Source organism: Melitaea cinxia, chromosome 1 (genome assembly GCF_905220565.1).
Source record: "Melitaea cinxia chromosome 1, ilMelCinx1.1, whole genome shotgun sequence".
In the NCBI taxonomy this organism is placed as follows: Eukaryota; Metazoa; Arthropoda; class Insecta; order Lepidoptera; family Nymphalidae; genus Melitaea; species Melitaea cinxia.
Window position 1 is genome coordinate 10,925,700 of NC_059394.1, and position 16,219 is coordinate 10,941,918.

General features: G+C 36.7%; 1 protein-coding gene across 1 annotated transcript; it reads left to right on the forward strand.

The window, feature by feature from the left end:
• Window positions 1-1,809: 1,809 nt before the first annotated feature.
• Window positions 1,810-15,642, forward strand: LOC123656755 (DNA-directed RNA polymerase II subunit RPB1). Its single transcript, XM_045592417.1, has 7 exons — window positions 1,810-1,956; window positions 2,294-2,563; window positions 2,648-2,954; window positions 7,395-7,686; window positions 7,918-11,345; window positions 13,933-14,124; window positions 14,208-15,642. Exons 1-7 carry the CDS (start codon window positions 1,876-1,878, stop codon window positions 15,311-15,313), a joined length of 5,676 nt encoding a protein of 1,891 aa, XP_045448373.1. The 5' UTR covers window positions 1,810-1,875; the 3' UTR covers window positions 15,314-15,642.
• Window positions 15,643-16,219: the final 577 nt, after the last annotated feature.

A 16,219-nucleotide genomic window follows, 5' to 3' on the forward strand; every position in this document is an offset into this window, starting at 1 on the left:
AGTGGAAAATAATTTACGTGAACGTTGCCTGGATTTCACCCTGAATACCCAGATATAATAGATAGGCTTATGTCTCAGTGGAGGAACATAGTACACATTAAATGGGAATACACGTCTTCCACCGTAGAATTTTGGAATGAAATGATTGATTACAAAGATGCAGCTGGCAATAACCCCTTTTCAGATTTATCTCGATTGGCATTATCTTTATTATCACTACCACATTCTAACCCAGAAATTGAATGCGTTTTCAGCCAGATGAATGTTGTTAAAATTAACCTTCGCAACCGAATGTCGATAAAAACTTTAAATGGCATTTTATACATCAGATTTGGCCTAAAGAGATCGGGGAAATGCTGTTATTCTTACACAGTTCCAGATAACGTACTGCGCTCAGCGCTCTATAGGTACCAAAGAGAGTTACAGTCTTGACAATGAGGCTTCCTCTTCTACAAGTACATCGGCTGGCGATGAAAACCAAGATATTAACATTTTGTTTGAAAACATGGTAGATTAGAACGTAAAATACCGACCGAATATAAAATCATCATATCAAAAATTTCGATCTAGTGAGTACATCATTCCATATGGTAATTGGCTAGAGTACCGACACGGTCAGTCGGAGATGCAGGTTCGATCCCCGCTGGAACGGTCGATTTTTGATATGATATTAAAAAATGTTTAGAATTTCCTAATGTGCGGGTAATACAAAAATAAAATCGTACAAATTAAAAACAGTATGGTGTCGTCTCCTGTCAAAGATTTTCATTGTAATATGAAACTTTGAATAGTTACGGGTTTCTGTAAAGAACTCACTATAGACGGCGCCACGGTCGCTTAGACCGAATATAAAATCATCATATCAAAAATTTCGATATAGTGGAGACATCGTTCCATAGCTTAATTGGCTAGACACGCCGACACGCCGACACGATCAGTCGGAGATGCAGGTTCGATCCCCGCTGGAATGGTCGATTTTTGATATGATATTAAAAAAAGTTTAGAATTTCCTTATGTGTGGGTAACACAAAAATAAAATCGTACAAATTAATTAATAAATATTCAAAACGATTTTATTTTGAGTTTTATTTGAAAATGGTATCAATTGATGCATTTAGGCTTATTGATCCCTCGCTGAAAATTATCTATATTTTGGCTATCTGAGAGTGGAGTTATTAGACTTTTCGTAAAAGTGAGGTTATGTTACAATGTCTATAAAAAAACCCGATCACTAAGTTCTTGTAGCATTAATGTTTGTTATATTTAGTGAAGACTGTTTGAAAACTCACTACAAATATTGATATACACTGAAACCATAAATAAATATCAGGAATGGACTCAGACTGCATCGTAAAATAGTAAACACGAAACGAGTGACGGACACAGTATTATTGTTAGTCAGCTGTCATTAAAAATATGATTTATTTTAAATCGATATGAAATCGATAATCATTTTGGTTTATCAGATATTAATTGATATTTTCGATATTAATGTAACTTTATTTAAATGCACTTTATTGTTTACAGCTTTAATTGTGCATTTAAATATCTTGAGTTAATTAACTAGTGCAAACCTTTTTTTCTTAATTCTGTAATCGATTATAGTTGAATCGATACCCAAATAATTTGATGAAAATTATCTTTCCCAATTTTCTCCGCTTCTATATTCAGAATTGAGCTGATATTTTATATTTTAAAATAAAAAAATATGACCAATTTTTTAAACAATATACTCATTACATTTTGGCCCAAAAGTCCCCATCTCCTGTATTAGACTAGCTGGCAACACTGTAAATTTATTCTTTTATCTATATAGCTATTGATGCTCCATGGCATACTATACACAGTTATTCAGTTATTCACTGGTCGTCCAAAATGGCGACCACGAACGATTCGAAGGCGCCTTTGCGCCAAGTAAAAAGAGTACAATTTGGTATATTATCCCCAGATGAGATCGTAAGTTTAATGCTAAGTATTTTATTCTATAATATGACATAAATATTTAATATTGTGAAGACAAAATGTGCTATTAAAATATAGTGCGTCTGCAGTATGGCGAGTGCGTCGTGTTTTCTCGTGTTGATTTTGTTGATCGAGTTGATTGCTTTCAAAGTTCTCCTCCATGTGTATTGTTTACATTAATTATGTTATAACATTAGTTTGTTGTCATTATATGTACTAAAATTACCACAAAAGATTAAATTTCTAGAAATGAAGTATGTGTTCAATGTTATAACTATTTATTGCAAATTTTATTAAAATGTCACTGTACGGTTTATTTTTTTATTTTTAGCGACGAATGTCAGTCACTGAAGGGGGCATTCGCTTCCCAGAAACTATGGAAGGTGGAAGACCTAAGCTTGGTGGGCTTATGGACCCACGACAAGGGGTAATTGATAGAAGTTCCAGATGTCAGACTTGTGCAGGAAATATGACAGAATGTCCTGGACACTTTGGACATATAGATTTAGCCAAACCAGTTTTTCACATTGGTTTTATTACTAAAACAATAAAAGTCTTAAGATGTGTTTGCTTTTATTGTTCAAAACTGCTTGTTAGCCCGGTAACTATTTCTTAATCTTTTTATTTATCTAATTTTATTATAGAATGTATAGTTTATGGATATTAATTATGTTTAATATTTTAGACAAACCCAAAAATAAAAGAAGTTGTAATGAAATCAAAAGGTCAACCTCGAAAAAGGTTGACGTACGTCTATGATTTATGTAAGGGTAAAAATATTTGTGAGGGGGGAGAAGACATGGATATAGGAAAAGAGGGAGAGGAAGGAAAGAGAGGGTCAGGCCATGGGGGTTGTGGTCACTACCAACCTTCCATTAGACGACAGGGTTTAGATTTGACCGCAGAATGGAAACGTGCTAATGAAGATACTCAAGATAAGAAAATAATCATCACTGCTGAACGAGTTTATGAAATTTTAAAACACATTACAGGTATGTGAACAATTTTAGGTAATGATAAATAAGTTGTTTTTGTATTTTACATATCTCTCATTTTTCTTATTAATGAGAAGGTAAGTAACAATACAAAACAGCTAATAATTTTAATGATCTGCTAGGGCATTAGTCGCAAGTTGGGATGTAATTTTTTTTATTCTTGTGCATATAATCCTCATTAGTGACAAGCTTATACAGCCCATTCAGCTGTTATAATGTGGTTAAAAGTCTTGAGGTATTTTAAATATAAAAGTTAGTTTTACACTATTATGTATTTTCTTATAAAAATATCTAATATCTTCTCTTCTTCAGTTATGGCGATCCATAACCAAAACTATCAGATATCAGAAATAAAAATCTATCTCTGACTGTAACCTAGTCTGATACAAACATTTCAAATTGGGAAGGAATTTGATGCTCTCATCAGTTATCAAATCAAAAGCTAACTAAACTAAGGTGATGTAACATTATTCACATAACTAGCCTGTTGGCGCAGTTTGTAGTGACCCTGCTTTCTGCTCCAAGGGTTGATTCCCACCCCGAGTCTGGGTGTAATATAAATATTTGTTTGTGTATTTATATATGTATTATTTATAAGTAAGTTTATCGAAAAAAAATATGGTAAAGCTTTAGATTAGGAAAAACCGAATTTCGGGAGCGTGGGGGGAAGGGGGGGGACGCTACCCCTGGTACCACTGTCACGCCTTAGAACCCCATGGCTATGGAGATATCCATGGTTAAAGTTTTGAGGCTAGAAGAAGAATTTCGAAAGTTAGAGGAACGCTTGGCTCCGGCGCTGCGGGAAGTGCAGCCCTTCCGCCCTTGCGTGCGAAAGCACGCTCACTCATGCTCCGTTCCGCAGCGGAGGCTGGTTCCCGAAGGCGACCAGCCTCACCCGCTCCTCTACGCATTCGTTCGCGCGCTTTCGCACGGCGGGCGAGGGCTGCCCTCCCTCCGCGCCTCCGCGGCATAAAAAAAACACTAGAGGTAGGACAGACTAAGACCACGTGGACAGTGGGGTGCTCCGATTCGGTTTTGGGTATTTTTCGAATTTCTAAACCTATATTCTAGCATGCAATGTTACTAATTTTATTAGAATATTATGTCTAACGCGTTATTTTGTTTAAAAATGTTGATTTGTCACACAATGCAAACAGTATGAGCTCAAAGGTATTATAATAGCTTTAAATTCTTCTTCTAACCTCAAAACTTTAACCATGGATATCTCCATAACCATGGGGTTTTGAGGTGTGACAGTGTTACCTTGTTTAGATTCCCCTACACCCTCCGCCCTCCACACCCAAAAACCCCATAATTCGGTTTTTCCTAGTCTAGATCTTAGCCAAAAATATATGTAGCTATACCAGTCGGCTGTTACCTATAACACAAGCATTAAGTTGCTTACTTTAGGAACAGATGACCGTGTGTGTATTTTGTAGATATTTATTATTATTGTTATTATTATTATTATTATTATTATTATTATTATTCAATTATTGTAACTCATGTACCTTAATGAATTTTTGTAAATGTCAAGAAGAGGATATTTGAATGATCTTGTCACGAAGTATGATCTTGTACAGGGATCCATACTGTACTCATTAATATTTGTTCATATACATAACATCTTTAATCCTGATGAAGTTGGTTTTGTAATTATAAAATTATATGACTTAACATTAATAAAACCTGGTTTTAATTTTGATCCCCATAAGGGACGAGCCTTATAATAATGCCATATTGGGCATTTGTAATGCAAGTATACTAATACTTGCTTCATAACATTTATAAAATGAATAGCTGAAATGTGTTTGTAGCGTAGCATAACTTTCGAACGATTGCACCAAATTGAATATTTCTTTTTTTTTTTTTTTTTGTTAGCTATTATCAAGACGAGGTTTCTATAAAAAAATTGAAAGAATGTTTTTTTTTTTTGTAATTTACAATCAGTCGCCAAACTGTAAGTAAATTTGTTAAAAGGAGAATGGCGATTAGAGTGGCTGCAGGATTGGGCTGCAGCCCTCTTTTAGGTACATGAGCTCTCTTCAGTCTTTACAGGCCTTGAGGTCGTCAGCTGGTAGGCTAGTGGGTTAGGATGTGCAGAAAGACGCTCCATGTAGTTTTTCCTGTAATGTTCAATTTCCGCCGTTACAGTGGGAATCCCAAGATAATCATGGATTTCTGAGTTTCAAGCAAACCACGGGGCGCCAGCAATGACACGCAGAATGTTATTATGTACTTTTTGGAGACACATTATATTAGATTTGCTGGCTGTAGACCAAATCTGGATTCCATATATCCAGATCGGTTTTAGGATAGTAGTGTGAACGAGCAGTTTATTGTCAGTGGATAGAGTTGTCTACCGAGTAACCAAAGCAAATTTCTGAATCGTTGGTTAGTTGCGTCTCTTTTGGCTTTAATGTGATCCTTCCAGGTTAGGCGTCTATCTTGATGGAAACCGAGATATTTGACGCAGTTTGTTTGTGGCAGAATTGTGTTGTCAAGCCTGACGGTGGGCAATCACCCTGCCGTAGTGAGAAAGTGATGTGAAAAGATTTGGAGGCACTAACATTTATTCGCCATTTATTAAGCTGTGTGTGTGTGTTTATGTTTTTGGAAACCAAATTGATGTTGCGGTATGATATCACGTTCGTTAATACATTTGGAAAGTCTAACGAGAAAAGTTTTCTCCCACAGCTTTGACAGGACTGGAGTCAGACTGATGGGCTGGTATGAAGATGGTTCATGAGCTGGTTTTCCGGGCTTGTGGATCATAATTATTTGCGATACCTTCCATACGTTGGGACAGTGAGAAAGTCTTAATGTGGCGTTAAAGAGATTAGTTAATAACACCACGCATTTTTTTTGGTAATTCCTTCAAGAGCCTTGTCGTTGAGATCGAAACCAGGCGCTTTTTTGGCATTCTTGTTTTTTCTCTCAATACTTCACTGGTTGATGTTGGTGGAGGCGGAGACGGAATACTGAGTTGAAAATCTTGATTCAGAATTAAATCTATATGCGGATCATCATCGCCATGCTTCATTGGATTTGAATATTGCGGCTAAATGTGTGCCAAAAGCATCAGCTTTTTCTATGTCTGTACGTGCCCCATATCTATTTCTATTTCGAATAGGGGGAATCGAAATTTGCATTTTGTTTAAATTTTTGGTGGCTTTCCACAGGGAACGTTCACCCCGGCCCAAAGGTGACATAAGCTCTAATGTTTTTCGCACTGTCTCATTAGCAGAAGCTCTCAACAGACCTTTCAACTCTTTAATTGCTCAATTGAGAGCCAATTTGCCAGAGGGGTGACGCGACTGTTGCCAGACTCTGCGCAATCTGCGTTTCTCTTCAATTTTGTGTCTTATGTCCATTGGTAATGTTGGAGAAAAGTTCCCTGTTCAAAGCTCTGGCGTGTTTTTCCACGCAGCCACCTGGACCAAGTTTGTGAAGTAGAGGCTGGCGTCTTCCAATTCATCAACCGATGACATGGAAAAGTGAAGGTCAATTTCCTCATTCAAGAAGTCACGAAAGCCGTACCAATCGGTTTTGAAGCTGTGGAGAGATTCCCATCCACGATCAGAGGGTGGAATTTTTAAGCTAATCGTCAGAATAATAGGCGAGTGATCAGACGAGTCATCAAAGTTTGACTCCGCTGTTGTGTATTGGATACAGACGTTTTTGGTTATGAAAAAGTCTAGGAAGTCAGGCGTCTTCACCGGATCACTAGGCCAGTACGTAGGACTACCTGTCGATAGTGTAAGACGGTTGGAATCCAGACATTTTTTAAGACTGCGGCCTCGAGATGTAGTACCTCAGTTACTTAAAGAAATTTATTTATTTATATTCTCATAAATATACTACCATTACAGGTTTATTACCCGATGCGATAGTACATACTAAAATATTTTAACCAAAACAACCACTAACCATAACAAATACTATACCACTAACCATATACAAATTTTACAAATTAGAATTTTAAAGTAATTATTTATTATTTTTTTAAAGTAAAGCTACCGCCGATTCGAAATGTAGATTCTGCAGAGAAGAATCGGCAAGCAACTCTGCAGAACTTTGAATATTTGAACAGAAATTCGCGTAAACATTAGAAAACTTATTATTGCTTTGAAATCCCTTTAAAATGTCCTCGCTTGTTAGGACAATGGATTACGTAGATCGTTAGTTTTAAATCACTCACTGTGCTGTGTGATAAACGAAAAATTTGTCGAAAAAGTATGTTCTATTTTACCATTCCTTCTAGAGTAGTCAGGTAAAAATAGGAACTGTGCATATACATATTTATTAAGTCATGCCTAATATAAACCCCTGATAAATTAAAAACTCCGTAACTTAAAATATTTTGCATTTCCCTTGGCCTTTAACTTAATGAGGTTTTACTGTACATAGTCACAACATTAACATTAATTGTTTCAGATGAAGAGTCATTTATTTTGGGCATGGACCCCAAATTTGCACGACCAGACTGGATGATTGTAACAGTTCTTCCAGTTCCACCATTAGCAGTAAGACCTGCTGTTGTTATGTTTGGATCCGCCAAGAACCAAGATGACTTGACCCATAAACTTGCAGATATAATTAAAGCAAACAATGAGTTAATGAGGAATGAACAGTCTGGTGCTGCTGCTCATGTCTTAACTGATAATATTAGGATGTTACAGTTTCATGTGGCCACATTTGTAGATAATGATATGCCTGGAATGCCAAAGTAAGTAGCAATAATTATAATGTTATGCACAGGTAGCAGTAATGTAGTAGGTTAAATTCCCTCCTGAAAAATCAAGTTATATGTTTGTGCTCATTAAAAAAAACACAAATAAGTGCATATTTACATTGGCTGTTACCTAATATATAGCCTGTAAGTCGCATACTCAAACAGGCAACCATGTATATGTTGAAAATATTCATTAAAATTAGATTACTTACATCTTACTTTCAGAGCTATGCAAAAATCTGGGAAACCTCTCAAAGCAATAAAAGCACGTTTAAAGGGTAAAGAAGGAAGAATCAGAGGAAATCTAATGGGAAAACGTGTGGACTTTTCTGCTCGGACTGTCATTACACCCGACCCTAACCTACGTATTGACCAAGTAGGAGTCCCCAGGTCCATTGCTCAAAATTTAACATTTCCTGAATTAGTAACACCATTCAACATAGATAGGATGCAAGAATTAGTTAGACGTGGTAATGCACAATATCCAGGAGCTAAATACATTGTACGAGACAATGGAGAAAGAATAGATCTACGTTTCCATCCTAAACCATCAGACTTACATTTGCAATATGGATATAAAGTAGAACGACATTTGAGAGACGATGACCTGGTTATTTTCAACAGACAGCCTACACTACACAAGATGAGTATGATGGGTCATAGAGTAAAAGTATTACCATGGTCAACATTTCGAATGAACTTGAGTTGTACTTCGCCATACAATGCTGATTTTGATGGAGATGAAATGAATTTACATGTACCACAATCCATGGAAACTCGTGCAGAAGTAGAAAATATACACATAACCCCACGTCAGATTATAACCCCACAAGCCAACAAACCTGTTATGGGTATTGTACAAGATACATTGACTGCTGTAAGAAAAATGACAAAACGAGATGTATTTTTGACCAAAGAGCAGGTCATGAATTTACTTATGTTTTTGCCCACATGGGATGGAAAAATACCTCAGCCTTGTATTTTAAAACCACAGCCACTTTGGACTGGAAAACAAATATTTACTCTGATCATTCCTGGAAATGTTAATATGGTTCGTACTCATTCCACTCATCCCGACGAAGAAGATGATGGACCATACAAGTGGATATCACCTGGGGATACAAAAGTAGTAGTAGAACATGGCGAGTTGCTCATGGGTATTTTATGTAAAAAGTCTCTTGGTGCATCTGCTGGTTCTTTGCTCCACATTTGCATGTTAGAACTGGGCCATGAAACTGCTGGACGTTTCTATGGTAATATTCAAACTGTGATTAATAATTGGCTTTTATTAGAAGGACACTCAATTGGTATCGGCGATACTATCGCTGATCCGCAAACATATCAAGAAATTCAGCGTGCCATAGTAAAAGCTAAAGATGATGTCATAGAGGTTATTCAAAAAGCGCACAATATGGAATTAGAGCCTACACCTGGTAACACACTCAGACAGACATTCGAAAATCAAGTAAATCGTATTTTAAACGACGCTCGTGACAAAACTGGAGGTTCTGCGAAAAAATCTCTTACAGAATATAACAATTTAAAAGCTATGGTGGTTGCAGGTTCTAAAGGTTCAAATATTAATATTTCTCAGGTTATTGCCTGTGTAGGTCAACAAAACGTAGAAGGAAAACGTATTCCGTTTGGCTTCCGTAAAAGAACATTGCCTCATTTCATTAAAGACGATTATGGTCCTGAATCAAGAGGTTTCGTAGAAAACTCATACCTTGCTGGTTTGACACCTTCCGAATTTTATTTCCACGCTATGGGGGGTCGTGAGGGTCTTATTGATACTGCTGTAAAAACCGCTGAAACGGGTTATATTCAACGACGTTTAATAAAGGCTATGGAGTCTGTTATGGTACATTACGATGGCACTGTTCGTAACTCTGTAGGACAGTTGATTCAGTTGAGATACGGCGAAGATGGCTTGGCAGGAGAAACAGTAGAATTCCAAAATCTTCCGACAATCAAACTGTCTAATAAGGCATTTGAAAAGAAATTTAAATTTGATCCAACCAATGAGAGATATTTGAAGAGAATTTTCAATGAAGATATTATAAAGGAGCTTACCGAGTCAGGATATGTTATTGCTGATCTTGAAAGTGAGTGGGAACAGTTATCCAAAGATAGAGAAGTACTACGCCAAATTTTCCCCAGTGGAGAATCTAAAGTTGTACTACCCTGCAATTTCAGGAGAATGATTTGGAATGTACAAAAAATTTTCCATATCAATAAAAGAGTCACAACTGATTTAAGTCCCATAAAAGTGATACAAGGTGTTAAGGATCTTTTAAATAAATGTGTTATAGTAGCTGGTGATGATCGCCTGTCTAAACAAGCCAATGAAAATGCTACCTTACTCTTCCAGTGCTTAGTAAGGTCTACACTTTGCACAAAATTTGTTTCTGAAGATTATAGACTTTCAAGTGAAGCTTTTGAATGGCTGATTGGAGAAATAGAAACACGTTTCCAACAAGCGCAAGTTAATCCAGGTGAAATGGTTGGAGCTCTGGCTGCTCAATCACTTGGAGAGCCCGCTACTCAAATGACATTAAACACTTTCCACTTTGCTGGTGTGTCATCTAAAAACGTAACACTTGGTGTACCGCGTCTGAAAGAAATTATCAACATTTCAAAGAAGCCGAAAGCGCCTTCACTAACCGTTTTTCTTACCGGAGGGGCGGCTAGAGATGCAGAGAAAGCTAAAAATGTGCTTTGTCGATTGGAACATACTACATTGCGAAAAGTTACTGCAAACACGGCCATTTATTATGATCCTGACCCTCAAAATACAGTAATTGCAGAAGATCAAGAATTTGTTAATGTCTACTATGAAATGCCTGATTTTGATCCTACCAAGATCTCTCCGTGGTTGCTACGTATTGAATTAGATCGTAAGAGAATGACGGATAAGAAACTGACTATGGAACAAATCGCAGAAAAAATAAATGCAGGATTTGGAGATGATTTGAATTGCATTTTCAACGACGACAATGCTGAAAAACTAGTATTACGAATCCGAATAATGAATAATGAGGAGAGCAAATTTCAAGATAATGATGAGGAAACTGTTGATAAAATGGAAGATGACATGTTCCTTAGATGTATTGAAGCGAATATGTTATCTGATATGACTTTGCAAGGTATAGAAGCCATAGCAAAAGTGTACATGCACTTGCCACAAACAGAAGCTAAAAAGCGAATCATCATAACTGATCAAGGTGAATTCAAAGCTATTGCAGAATGGTTGTTAGAAACCGATGGTACATCGTTAATGAAAGTACTCTCTGAACGTGACGTCGATCCAATACGAACATTCAGTAACGACATCTGCGAAATATTCCAAGTGTTAGGTATAGAAGCCGTACGTAAGTCAGTTGAAAAGGAAATGAATGCTGTATTGCAGTTCTATGGCTTATACGTAAACTATCGTCATCTCGCTCTACTTTGTGATGTGATGACTGCAAAAGGTCATCTCATGGCTATTACCCGCCACGGTATAAATAGACAAGACACTGGTGCTCTTATGCGGTGCTCCTTCGAAGAAACAGTAGACGTGCTCCTTGACGCCGCAAGCCACGCTGAAGTAGATCCTATGAGGGGTGTATCTGAGAACATAATCATGGGTCAATTACCGAGGATGGGAACTGGTAAGAATAACTTTGTAATTATTGTATTATTTATGTCTTATGTCATTTTTTGCATTAATAATGTACTCGTTTTCGCTCATAAATTTGATATTTTTTTCTTAAATGATAAGTCTATAAACAATAACTACGAGCCCCGATGCAAATAGTTTGTCTAGTGTAATTTTTTTTTCATTCATTTGTTCATTATTTTTGTATATCTGTATAAAATATTAAGCTCTTCTACTATTGCATGTCGCGTTACGTATGCCATTTTTAATTATGAACCAATAAACTATTTTAGCTTTTTAAATATATACATATCCTGTTTTAAATTCGAAGAAGTTAGAAGCAAAATAGTTCGACTAATTGTTAATCGATGCAAAAGAGATCGTCTATCGGTGATTATTCCTTCTTTGTACAATTATGTTTCATAATTTAAATTTGTAAAAGTAATTCTGTGTCATTTGTCAAGTGAGACAGTATAAATTCTGAAAATTTCAGTTTATTTCATTAGTTTTCAAATAACAATGGGTCGTGGCAAACCTGTGTGTGAAGAGCTTCGAAAACGAATAGTTTGTGGAGTCGATGCTGGCAAATCAAGTTACCAAATATCTAAAGACTTGATACTTCCCAGGTCTACAGTCTTATCTATCATTCAGCACTATAAAAAGAATAGAACGACTTCTTGTTTGAAGAAAACTGGTCGACCACGCATCACAAGTGCAGCAGAAAACAGAATCCTGAAGAAAATTATCAAAAATAATCGTCGTGCTCAAGCTGGAGAACTCACGGTGCAATGGGAGGACATGATTCACAGACGTGAGACGAGATACTTGCAAAAGAGTCCTAAAAAGAATGGGTTATGGATTTTACACCACTAAGGAGAAACCACTGCTGACTGCTGTACAAAAGAAAAAGAGATTGAAGTTTGCTCGTGATCATTTAAATTCGACTTCCGATCAGTGGCGCAGTATCATTTGGAGTGACGAGTCCAAATTTGAAGTGACAGTCGGCGATGGAAGGAAAAAAGTGATTCAGAACAAAAATGAGGCATTTCATACTGATTGTCTCATACGCAAAGTGAAGTTTCCGGCGTCTCTTATGATATGGGGCTGCATGTCTGCACAAGGTTTTGGTAGTATGCAGTTTGTGGATGGTTCTATCAATTCTGCAAGGTATCAAAACCTTTTGGAAGAGAATTTACTGCCCTCTATTCCGTCACTCAAGCATCAAGATAATGAGAAGAGAAGCAAGGACAACAAAGACATAGCTACTGGCGAAAAGCATCCCTACAATCGAATGGCCATCTAACAGCCCGGACTTGTCGCCGAAACCCTATGGTGGGAAATGAAAAATGTTCTCCGTAAAAATCCATCAAGATCGAAAAGCGACTTAAAGGCTAAACTCTTGGCTGTCTGGGAGTCAATTACGCCTGAGGAGTGTGCAGCGTTGGTTGCAACCATGCCTCTTCGCATTAAAGCTATCATTGAGAGCAAAGGCGACACAACTGGTAGACGAACTATTTTGCGTGAGTGACGAGGGTAGACGAATACTTTTGCGTTATGTTTTTTAGAATATATTTTAAATTTTTTTATGTTATGTAAAGTCATGAAAGAATTTCAGTTACGTTAAAATAAACTTTTTCCTCAAATTGTGGTGTAAACGTTCTTAATTATTTTACCAATATTTACTTTTACGCTTTACTACTTTCCCATACTAGACGAACTATTTTGCATCAGGGCTCGTATAATACTAGTAATACAGTGGCGTGCAAAAGTTTTAGGCCACCCAATTTTTCTTTCAATACAATTCATGTAATTGTGTTTGCTGGCAAACGAAAAAACTGACTTCAATTACATCGACAAGTAATACAACGTAGGTAGACGAAAAAATAGTCAAGTAAATACGCATTATCAAAGATTACTCTAAAAGTTGTAATCAGATCTCGATTAAATTTAAATGGTACCACATGATAAACATCGACTTTCGATTAAATTAAAAATTTTCAAAATCGGTACAACCAGGAAAATATTAGGCGGATTTTCAAGGGTGTTCCCCTCGATTTCTCTGGGATCCCATTATCAGATCCTGGTTTGCTTATCATGGTACCACACCTGGGATATCTACTTTCCAACAAAAAAAGAATTATCAAAATCGGTTCATAAACGACGAAGTTATCCCCGAACATACATAATATATATATATATATATATATATATATATATATATCTTCTTTTTCTTCTTTATCTTTTTTGAAGTTGGTTAAAAATATTTTGTTTTTCACTTGTTTGTTGTTTGAGTCATGCGAGTGTATAGACAACACAAAATATATACAATATCATCATATATTTTTTATCTGCCATATTTTTTTACTTGTAATACGGGATTTGACATTCTTCAGCGTCCAAAAGTTTTGGTCCACTGTAACTCATGCATTCGTTGCACCTTCCTGGTAAAGATTTTTTGAAATTTTCATTCTAATTTGTTCCAAATACATTCTTTTATACACAATTGTCTCAGTAATAAAATTTAGCCATGTGCTGAAAGACATGTACATAATTTCCCTTTTTTTTTTCTAGAATGTTCTTGCTAATTAATATTATTTCAGGCTGTTTTGACTTATTACTCGACGCCGAAAAATGTAAACATGGAATGGAAATGGGTGGTCTCGGTGTTGGTATGGGTGTTGGAGGTGGTATGTACTTTGGAGTTGGCACTCCTTCAATGACCCCATTGATGACACCATGGTCAAATCAAAATACTCCTGGATATGGTGCATCTGTTTGGTCTCCTGGTCAAGGTAATAATTATATGATGTGTAAAATGTAGGATTATTAATTGAACCTATGTACAAATGTTTGAAAATTTTATATTTTATTTCAGTTGGTAGTAGCATGACTCCTGGGCCATCTTTCTCACCATCAGGAGCCTCAGATGCATCGGGATTGTCACCGGCTTACAGTAGTTCATGGTCCCCTCAACCTGGCTCACCTGGATCTCCAGGCGCTCCTCTATCACCATATGCTTCGCCTGCAGGAGCATCTCCTTCTTATTCTCCAACTAGTCCAGTCTACGCCGCACCGTCACCTAGTCTTACTCCTACATCTCCTCATTATTCACCTACCAGCCCTTCCTATTCGCCAACATCTCCAAATTATTCCCCGACGTCTCCTATTTACTCACCGACTTCGCCAAGTTATTCACCAACGTCACCAAGTTATTCCCCTACATCGCCTTCGTATTCTCCGACGTCCCCTAGCTATTCCCCAACTTCACCAAGTTATTCTCCAACTAGTCCAGCATATTCACCAACGTCTCGAAGTTATTCAGCCACTTCTCCGAGTTATTCACCGACGAGTCCGTCCTATTCACCGACGAGTCCGTCATATTCACCTACTAGTGCAGCATATTCGCCAACATCTCCAAGATATTCGCCTTCTTCACCTAGTTATTCACCAACAAGCCCAGCGTACAGTCCAGCATCTCTTAGTTATTCTCCATCTTCACCAAATTATACACCCACAGCTCCTACTTATTCGCCTACTAGCCCAGCATTTACCCCAACGTCACCAGTATACTCGCCGACATCTCCGAATTACTCGCCGTCGTCACCTAAGTATTCACCATCTCCTAACTATTCTCCTACTTCACCGTCACTGGCAGGCAGTCCTAGCAGTCCACAATATTCACCGAAAAGTCCACAATATTCCCCAACAAGCACGGCATATTCTCCTTCATCGCCCCAACACCCTGGAAGTACACAGTATTCGCCATCCTCTCCAAATTATTCCCCATCGTCACCAAACTACTCATCACCAGGATATTCACCTTCATCGACTAAGTATTCTCCTACGTCGCCTACTTATACGTCAACATCTCCAAATTATTCACCAACATCACCAGCTTATTCGCCATCTTCGGCTGGTCCATCATATTCTCCAACCTCACCAAACTATCCAGCTTCACCTTCACATGACGACGATGATTAGTGTATTTATTAGTTGTAGGTAGTGTAAGGATATAGTTAAGATATTCATTAATTGTAAAAAAAAATAAGTTTTAAGGAAAGTTTTTATAAAAATTAGCTAGATTGATTAGCTTTTAAATACGTGTGAATGTGATGTAAATATAAATTTATACTGTAATACCTTTAATTCCTTTAATCAAACAATTTTATCTGATTTTTTCGTTTTGCTTAAGTTATATTTGGAAATATCCAATATTAACTTGTTTTCCTATTTTAATACATTGTTATTAAAAACTTTTAAGTTTGATTATTTCAGTTGGACTGAACTAAATATAATGATTCTAAACTATACTCATTTGTATTAATTTTTTCTTTGATTTACAATGTGTTGAGCACTTTGAAATTGGCTAAGAGTAAGATTAGAAGTGTTCGTTATATTAGATAGCGGATAAAACGACCTATTTTTTATCTAAATAAATAAAAATGAATGTTGCTAAGCGCATAACTCAAGAATGGCTCGATCAATTCGGCTAAATAAAACGCCACGAAAAGGACAATGTGGAAATATTTTACTGTGGTGGATTAAATTGCAAAATCGAAATGTAAATATTGTAAAAAGATACCTTCATTTAAAACTACTGTATCGAATATAAAAATAAGATAATTGATATATTGTAAACTCTTACTTGGTAAAACTTGATTTATCCGAAGCGAAACAAGATCGGGTCGCTAGTCTATGTATAAAAATGAGTGTTTATCTGTTCGTCCTTTATAGAATCGTAAACTATGCATTTGATCGTGTCATCTTCAGCAGTGTTGTGCATGAGCCCACAAAGGTTTCGGAGTAGGTACGACAAAGAAAATATATGTACTAATATATTATAAACTAAAAAATAATAGGCGTTTTTTTGAACTACACGTTTTAACG

Coding starts and splice junctions, on each gene's coding strand:
- LOC123656755 (XM_045592417.1), top strand. CDS start 1,876: ATGGCGACCACGAACGATTCGAAGGCGCCTTTGCGCCAAGTAAAAAGA. Junction 1,957..2,293: donor TATTATCCCCAGATGAGATC/GTAAGTTTAATG, acceptor TTTTATTTTTAG/CGACGAATGTCAGTCACTGA. Junction 2,564..2,647: donor CAAAACTGCTTGTTAGCCCG/GTAACTATTTCT, acceptor TTAATATTTTAG/ACAAACCCAAAAATAAAAGA.